We start from the raw sequence: 9,531 nt of genomic DNA, 5'->3' as shown, positions 1-9,531 counted from the left end.
ACGCACCAGCTACCTTTGAACGTCTAATGGACAACATCTTAAGAGGGTTAAACTGGAAGATTTGTTTGGTATACCTCGACGACATCATAATTTTCGGTAGAAGTTTTGAAGAGGAAGTACAACGTTTGCGGAAGGTACTTGCTCGCCTAAGGAAAGCTTGCTTGCTGATGAGCCCGAAGAAGTGTAATTTCATCTGCAAAGAAGTGAAATATCTTGGACACGTAGTATCCGAGATGGGTGTACAAACTGATCCTGAAAAATTGGATGCAGTAAAGAATTGGCCGGTGCCGAAGAATAAGACCGAGTTGAAGAGTTTCCTGGGTCTTTGCACTTATTATCGGAAGTTTGTTAAAAATTTCGCCGATATTGCGAAGCCCTTACATCGTTTGACCGAGAACGAGAAAATCTTCGTGTGGACGGAAGAAGCGGAACATTCGTTCGAGGATTTAAAAAGGAAATTGATGGAGTCTCCCATTCTTTCTTATCCGTCGGTTAATACAGAATTCATTTTGGACACGATGCCTCAAATTTTGCAATTGGAGCAGTTCTTTCTCAAATTCAGCAAGGTCGGGAGAGAGTAATCGCCTACTTCTCCAAGACGCTAGGAAAAGCTGAGAAGAATTATTGCGTTACTCGGAAGGAACTATTAGCGATAGTGAAATCTATTGAACATTTTCATCATTACCTTTATGGGCGTAGATTCCTTCTGAGGATCGATCACGCTGCTTTACGTTGGTTGCTGTCTTTCAAGAATCCGGAAGGACAGGTAGCACGTTGGATCGAGCGGATTCAGGGATATGACTTTGAGGTGAAACACCGGGAAGGAAGACTCCATCAGAACGCGGACGGTCTTTCTCGCAGGCCTTGCGAATCGCAGGATTGTGCGCGATGCAAGCGCCTGGAGGAGAAGACGGAAGAAAATGGAGACGTAGTTCTGCGGACACTCTGCGAAACATTTGATTTTGAAGAGTGGAGGAGAAAACAGGAGGAGGATGAAGAAATTGGTTTCATCCTGTCAAGAAAAAAAGAGGGTAGCAGGCCCGATTGGCAGGAGATTTCGGACAGGAATACGAGAATTAAATATCTCGTATCAATCTGGGATTCCTTGGAAGTGTACGAGGATCTACTGTTTCGTAAGTGGGAATCCCCTGATGGAAAAAGTAACAAGTGGTTACTGATGGTTCCAAGAGAAATGGTAAGCTCGGTGATGACAGATTGTCATGATACACCGACGGGTGGCCATTTCGGAGTGAACAAAACTCTGGACAGGGTACGTCGAAAATTTTACTGGCCTGATAATCGCAAGGATGTGGAAGACTGGTGTCGTCGATGTAATACTTGTGTCGCAAGGAAAGGTCCGAGGGAGAGGGGACATGGATCTCTCAAGATTTATAATGTCGGGGCACCGTTTGAAAGGGTAGCGCTCGACATTGTGGGACCGTTTCCGAAGTCTGCGTTTTGAAGTTCCGTTGCCGGACCAGCGCGCGACGACTGTTGCGAAGGCCCTTCTTACAGAAGTTGTAAGTCGTCATGGCGTACCGTTGGAACTTCATTCAGATCAGGGGAGAAATTTTGAGTCGGCGGTCTTCAAGCGGTTGATGGTGCTGCTTGGTATTAAGAAGACTCGCACTACTCCTTTGCATCCACAATCTGATGGGCTCGTGGAGAGGTTGATTCGGACTCTGCTGCAGTATTTGTCAATGTTTGTAGCGGATCATCAACGGGATTGGGACGATTGGATACCATTATTTTTACTATCCTATCGCTCAAGCAGACACGAGACAATGAAGAACACTCCATCGATGATTCTCACTGGTAGAGAGCTTCGACTTCCAATGGATCTTCAGAGAGGACTCCCGCCTGAATCAAGATATGAGGAGGACGAGTTTGTTCAGCAAACGCGTATCAGACTGGCTAAAATTCATGAATTTATTCGCCAGAGACTGAGAATTAGCGGAGACAAAATGAAATCTTGGTATGATGTTTACGCTAATTCAATTACGTTTGCTACAGGCGAGAAAGTGTGGCTGTTCCAACCACGAAGGACGAAAGGAAAATGTTCCAAGTTGCACTCCGCGTGGGAAGGTCCTTATGTGGTACAGGACCGCCTGAACGACATTATTTATCGTGTAACTCGTTCTCCGAAGTCGAAACCGAAGATCGTACACGCTTGGCTCGCTACGACGCTGTACACAGAAGCCTTTGACTGTCTCTCACCCAAGAAGAGGACGTTTCTTCGCAGAAGACGAGGGAGTGATCTGTGTACTGACATGCTGAGCTCTTTCCATTTGTGGAAGAAACGGTTCGATGGGGGAAGGAAGTTGTATCCTCTGGAAGATTACGTCCTCCCATTGGGGAGTGAGGACGTGTTCTCAGGAGGGTACACCCTTTCCTGACTGGTCCACAAAAAGAGATGCACCGGATCCCATATTACTGCAGGTAGTATCCTGTGGTGATTGGAGGTGCATCCGGGGAAGAGTTTTGGTGATCAGAGCAGGGAACTCCCGGGAAGTCTACAAGTGAGAAGTTCTCAAAACTTCTTCAAGAAAGAAACGCTCAAACCTCAAAACGAAGAATTAAGAGGAAGGGTGAGCGACAGAGATTAGAGGTGTACGCGTCGTAGAAGTACTCCTGACGTTCTGCTCAAGGTTTTTTTGGTGGTTTTCCCTTGAGACGGAGGACAAATGTCAGGACGTAAACTGTCTGGAAAAGGCCACCTGGGTAACTAATTACATTCTTTCCTTGTTTACCTACTTTTCAGACAGAAGTACTTGCGGTGGAGGTTACCTGTCAGTTGTCCGATGGAATGATAGTTCGAGGTTATAGGACTGAAGCTGGCAGGATTAACGGTTCGATTGTCGTTGGTCAACACAAGTGAAATTTGCCGCGACCGGGACGGCCGCTCATTCGGCGAGGAGGGCAATGTTACGGCGACTTGTCCAAATCAAGTCGCTGTAATGTGAAACTGCCCTGTTGTGAGCAACTCCTTAAAGAAAAATAGAAGAGAGGGGTTGCCACGGAGGTGTTTTATCAACGGACAATCGAAGAGTCGGGATCGGACCGTCGAGCGATCAACACCATCTAATTCAAAGATCTCTAACATAATTTAATTTAGTTGTATTATAGTTCGTGTTCTCTATTGTAAATAAAATGCCGCGACGCGGGAGAAGTGTAGTAATTCGTAACAATATCATAATAAATTCATCTTAAACAAAAAATATCGTGTATTCATTTCACATCAAAAAAAGGGAAGAAACTTATGGGACACCCTAATATAATGCCCCCAAGGAAGGGTTTCGATCGAATTGTTTAAAATGTATCGCTTATCACATCATATGGACTCAATGCTAATTTACTCTGCGATACTGAATACACTTGATGTTGTATAGACATTATCAATTTAACGCAAACTGATTTTTCTGGGTGATCGTGAAGGCGTGCTAAATAGTCGTCAAAAGTTATATTTTTAATCGTCACGTTAGCCTTAATTCCTTTAATCTTTTTTACATTGTCTTCGTCTTGTATCCGAATCGTATACATTTTCGAGCGAAGACCCATAAACTCTGTCATGATTTTGCCCCCGTTCTCGTCCTTCACATTAATCCTAATACTTTATTATTCGCGATCGGAACACCGCACACGTTATTTCTGTCATAATTGGAAGTATCGTATCGGTGAATGTCACGTTTTATCATCTCGTACGCGACATCGCAAATAATCTGATTAATTAAACTGTCCGTGTCCGTGTACAAAATCCTACATCTTTCTTGAAAATTTGGAAGCATGTAGCCATAATGAAAATCATACAAATGTAATTTTGATATGTCCAGCACCGACATGCCTATGTAAGTAGGTTTATAAAATTCAATGGAAAGACGGTTCATTTGAACTGCGACAAAATCTCCGGAGAATATGGTACAGCTATGAAAATTTGGTCGAGCTATTAAACGCTCCGCACCATGTCGACCGCTCCATCGCGAGAGCAACTTTACGTTCACATGATTTCGAACGTTCTCCATCGGTTTTCCAAACACTGCATTGTTCATCAGTTTGAACAGATTCTTCGAGAAGTCATTGTTTGCGTTGGCGCGCAACCTCGTATTTAAATCTATGTAACGGCGTAACCAACATGATTGTTCAAACTTCAGTATCCGATGAATTTTCTTTAATTTTAAATTATACCTCAAACATTGCTGGAGGTATCGATAATGGAGAACGTAACGATTCTTATCGCTAAGCGTTGTCAACAGTTTCTTTTGCAACACCCCAACCTCACGAATCGGGCAAAGTGGAAGATCTGCGTGAGAATCATGAATTTCCTGAGGATACTCTAAGTCGACCTCTAAAATGTACCCGACGGGACTGTCGATCGGCACGGAATCGATGTTGAAATTACTCATATCGTCAACTGATTGGAAACCCCGGTGTGGCAAAGGTTGCGACATGGCCCAGCCATACAAATTATTAACATCGAAATACATCAGATAGCTGGGCGGTTCGGTCGAATCGTACGTCGACATATACTTGTTATTCGCGCGCGCGTAACGATGCGAACATTGACTCAACCCACCTCGTATTCCCCGCTCCACGAACAAAAGCATGTCAACGTCGGTGAACAATTCCAACTCGATCTTCATCAATTTTTGCATCGCGTCCCACGCGAAACCGGGCAACGTATAATAGTGCGCTGGATCGAGTTTATAATTCTCGAGCGACTTTTCGCGAAAATTTTCAAACACGTCGGCCAATAACAACACATTCAATTTCAAGTACAAGTCGCTGTACTGTCCTAACGTTTGTCTACCGAAACGTGACCAAACTTCGTTCACGTGAGAATAGTCGACGTCGAATATCTCGCTGTCGCATAACTGATTATAAAATGCTTCGCGCGGCGGTAAACAAGTGTCGCTTAATTTCTTATAGGTCGTTACATAGTCGTATCGGAAAACGCCTTTCCTGGTTAGAAGATGAAAATCATCGTTCGAAAGACGATTGAATTGGCTTCTCACGATACGCAGACTCGAATTCAAAAACTTGAACGAATCGATGAACCGAAACTTTATACACTTCTTCCACGATTTGGTCACATCGTTATTCCTCTTAGTGTGTTTCGTGAAAGAAATGTACTTCTCTTTCGTCAGCGGTAACGCGTCTATTTTACTTTCGAACGCGTTTGCCAATTCTTTGATGAAAAAGTGTGCGTCGTAGCCGGACAAATTGTGAAAAACCACCGGTATCACGTACGAGGATTGATAGCTCAGATTGCAATGGCTGTTGTCATTACCGAATGACGTCGAATTCACACACGTGACAATGCGTGGCGGTATGAAAAGTTGAGATTTGCGCAGCTGTCATCGGAGCCATTGGAATCGTTCGATCAAACATCGGCTGCAATTTACAGCTCAACTCATGCAACTTCGATGCAAACCATGCGATACAACCTTTCTCATCACGATAAGCCCGATACTCGCTCAACGAACTGTCGTATCGATAATGGAGGTAATAGTCTACGCTGAAGGCATGGTGATGTTGATATCTACAGTAAGCTCCATGACCCTGATCTCTCTGCGTCTCCAGCATGCATTTCAAGTCTGCGTAGATAACGAACGGTGTCGGTTCCTTGTACGCATAATTCTTGAACTTTAGCCACTTATCGTCTTCCGTTGGAAGTTTCAAAGCACATTCATTCATTCGACTGCAGTCGATCTCGTGAATGTTCAATTTTTCTTGCGATCTGAAATACTGTAGACACCTGAAAAAACATCATTTTTTTATTTTAGTTTTTCTCGCCCATCACCACCATCCAAAAGAAAGAAAAAATTTACATGTGTGGATCTTACCGATCGCAAATATACTTATTGTGCTGCGTGCTGATCTGAGATAAAACCAGACGAGATAAATTCCTAATACATAGATAATGATTGCGCAAGTTTTCAGAGTCATGTATGAGCAGCAAATTTACATGTTTCTCCCGTTTCCTTGAGGTTAAATGCAACGTCTGACATATTTCTTGTTTCCCTCAACATTCGAACACGTCACGGAAACGTCGTTCGCTTTTTCGAACTTTGATATGTCCTTGAACAACGTCGGCAATTGGAATCCCTCGATGCGGAGCACATCGATGTAATGTGGATAGGATGATGTGCGATTCAAATTATTTTTAGCTGGATATAGGCTTGCCACCACTGCCCAATAGAAACATGCATTATCGTGGTTACTGTACACATTGAGGACTGCTTTCTTTAATTGCACTGTTCGAGGCACGGATACCTGACAACCTGCTTGTAACGGCTGATACTTGTTGGAATTCACCAGCAAATGCAGGATCTTCGATAACGCCCATCCACTGTCTCGTTCTTGAATCTCTTCTATCGATGTCAAAAGCGTTGGTATAACATCTTTCGCGTACCAGCGACGTAGATTCGATGATTGAAAGAGCACGTCGTTTCGCGTGCTAAAACTTTTCACCGAAACCTCGTCGCGCAGCACAAATTCTGCCTCCAATACTACATTCACTTTTAACGACAAATGAACGTTCAAAAGTTCTGTAATGCGATTCGTAACTATTCGCTTCGCATGTTGCAAGAAATGACTTGGATCGTGTCGATCGTTGATGTGCTCGACGTTGATTACAACATCGGTCGATATACGATTCTTAAACGCTGACTCGATGTTCTCCCAACGAAGAGTTGATGCTCTCGCGCCAACGTTTCCATACAAACCGCTACCAACGCGTGATGATGATGATGAAAACTGATAATCTAACGAGACCTTCAAAGTTTTCATACGACACATGATCGACAGCAAACTCGATTTTACACCTATGGATGCTTCGTTTTTTTTCACAATGTTCATATATTTCCTACACCATTGTAAACATTCAATACATGATTTCGTCCATTCGCGATACTTATCCACAGTTCGAATCAACCTTCACATATGTGTTAACGATTTCAACATGTCCTTGCAAACTTGCGTCATCTTGTGAAAATATTAATCCACATTAATTATGAAACAAGTTTTTCAATTTTGATTTCACGTCGTCGGTTAAGTTTCCAGTCCTCGCGAACGTAACTACACTATACATCCAACCACGCGGTGCTCTCCCATCTCGATGATATGTAGTATCGCGGACGGTGAATCGGTCGCGGGCCAATTCACTATAATTTGGCTAAATCGTTTCGTATAGATGAAACTCACGCGACTCGTCAAATCTTTTCGCATTAGACGTTCCATCACTGTTTTCCACTCGAGCGGAAATTGATCGTTCAGGTATAAGTTTATGACGTATCCCCAAGCCAAATTCTGTAATGTAGGAACCGTCTTTCCATTGCTCACGACGTATCTTCGTCACTCGATGAAAAATACTTCGATATGAATTTCACGCGTGCAGCATTGAGTTTCTCGGTCGGTAAATTAATGTCCCATTTGATTTTACGAAAATCCCAATCATCATCGTCGTAGCTGTACAATGAATATTCCAATATTCTCTTCACTTTGTTCAATGGAGAGAGGAAATCACCTCTGGTCATACTCCGTTCAAATTTTGATAATGATATCAACACTGGTTCGACGCAAACATAATCAGTTTCTTTACGGTATTTAAAAATAATCCTCTTCAACCATCTCTTCGAACGACATTGCGATTTCAAAGGAACGATTACTTTAAAAACATCAATACTATTGTATAACACGTAATCGAGCAGGTCTCGCGGTTTGAACACGCATGGACCCACGTATGAAAACCTAGCGTGCGGATTTCTCCGACGAAAAACGCAGTACACGTCACACAAAATAACATCACAATATCGAATAAAAATTCGTCGAACAATGCTCGAAAAACTATGAACACCGTGTTCAAATATCTCAGACGTTGCGAACGATTGCAACGATGCCACGTTCAACGAACCAATTTCCATACCACTTCCCAACTCAGTAGCGAATAAAATGTTCGCTTCAGAGGGAAAAGCAAATATGAAAAAACAGTAAAAGAGAGAGAAAAGATACATCTCTCTCTCTCTCTCTCTCTGTCCGTATCGTTACTGCAAAGAAAAAACTGGGTAAGGAGAGTTCCAAAAATCACTAATCATGGAAAGGATGTGGCAACAAACCGTTGCAAGGCGGAAAAAATGCATCTCTCTCTGACCGCATCGTTTGCAAGAGAGAGAACAACCGCTGCAATGCATCCCCTCTATCTCGCTATCTACAATATTATACCAAAACCCCGATATCGCTTCGCAAGATAAGCAACTTCCGGGTAGAGCATCCGAGAGCCTCACCGGATGCAAAAACGCAAAACCGCAAAACTCCTTATCGGTGACCTCACCCCCTCCACCCCTCCGCCGACGCGTGCCGCTCACGATGACGCTTCCTCCCCATTACTCCCCCGGTTTCAGCCTTCCCCTCGCCCTTGATTGCAGAACGCAACTACTATACCTATCGAAGGTCTTTCGAAACTTGCGATTTAGAACCAGATTCTGCGGAACCTACCGATTTATCATCTCTATCAGAACAAACTTGCGATTTAGCATCAGTTTCAGACCATACTTGCAATTTAGCTTGAAATCTAGGCTTAACTTGTGATTCAGATTTGCAATAAGCCAAAACATATGACTCACCGTGAAAATCATTCAAAACTTGAGATTTAGTCCCAGATTCAGCGGATAATAGCGATTTATCTCCACATTCAGCAGAAACGTGCAATTTAGCATCAGATGCAGCCCATATTTGCATTTTAGCTTGAAATCCAGCTGTGCCTTGTGATTCAGATTTGCAATAAGTCAAAACTTATGACTGACCACGAAAATCATTCTTAACTTGCGATTTATACCCACAGATTCAGCTAAAACCTGCGATTTATCACCTCATTCAGAAGAAACTTGCGATTTAGCATCAGATGCAGCCCATACTTGCAGTTTAGCTTGAAATCCTGGCGTAACTTGTGATTCAGGTTTGCAGTAAGCCGAAATTTATGATTGACCTTGAAACTTGTAATTTATCACCTGATTCAGAACAAACTTGTGATTTAGCTTCAGATTCAGACGATACTTACAGTTTATCTTGAAATCCAGTCGTAATATGTGGATCAGATTTGAATTGAGCTAGAACTTTTGACTCATCATGAAAGTAAATCCTAAGTTGCGATTTAAATCCAGATTCATCTAAAACCTGCGATTTAACACCTCATTATAAGAAACTTGCGATTTAGCATCAGATTCTGCCCATACTTGCAGTTTCGCTTGAAATCCAGCCGTAATATGTGAATTAGATTTGAATTCAGCGAGAACTTATGACTCACCATGACAGCAAATCTTAACTTTCGATTTAAATCCAGATTCAGCTAAAACCTGCGATTTATCACCTCATTCTGATGAAACTTGCGATTTAGCATCCGATTCAGCCCATACTTGCAGTTTAGCTTGAGATCCAGGCGTAACTTGTGATTCAGATGTGCAACAAGTCAAAACTTATGACTAATCTTGAAAATCATTCGGAACTTGCGATTTATACCCACAGATTCAGCTAAAACCT

The 9,531-nt window shown here is 42.7% G+C and overlaps 1 protein-coding gene across 1 annotated transcript; it reads right to left on the bottom strand.

The window, feature by feature from the left end:
• Positions 1–3,201: 3,201 nt before the first annotated feature.
• On the bottom strand, positions 3,202–8,733 carry LOC143260904 (uncharacterized). The gene is made up of 8 exons (XM_076527485.1): positions 8,491–8,733; positions 6,733–6,862; positions 6,065–6,545; positions 5,841–5,978; positions 5,429–5,752; positions 4,774–5,271; positions 4,183–4,488; positions 3,202–3,205 (listed from the first exon to the last, which is right to left on the bottom strand). The coding sequence occupies exons 1-8, from the start codon at positions 8,731–8,733 to the stop codon at positions 3,202–3,204; spliced, it is 2,124 nt and encodes a 707-aa protein (XP_076383600.1).
• Positions 8,734–9,531: the final 798 nt, after the last annotated feature.

This window comes from Megalopta genalis, unplaced genomic scaffold (assembly GCF_051020955.1).
Source record: "Megalopta genalis isolate 19385.01 unplaced genomic scaffold, iyMegGena1_principal scaffold0023, whole genome shotgun sequence".
In the NCBI taxonomy this organism is placed as follows: Eukaryota; Metazoa; Arthropoda; class Insecta; order Hymenoptera; family Halictidae; genus Megalopta; species Megalopta genalis.
Note: the sequence above shows the minus strand (reverse complement) of the source record. Positions and strands in the feature narration are given on the sequence as shown.

Excerpts from the sequence above, each read along its gene's own strand:
- LOC143260904 (XM_076527485.1), bottom strand. The coding sequence starts at position 8,733 with ATGCAAATATGGGCTGCATCTGATGCTAAATTGCACGTTTCTGCTGAA. Across the intron at positions 5,272-5,428 it reads GAGAAAGGTTGTATCGCATG|CCATTGCAATCTGAGCTATC; the intron begins GTTTGCATCGAA and ends TAATGACAACAG. Across the intron at positions 4,489-4,773 it reads TTAGGACAGTACAGCGACTT|CTATCTGATGTATTTCGATG; the intron begins GTACTTGAAATT and ends CGAACCGCCCAG.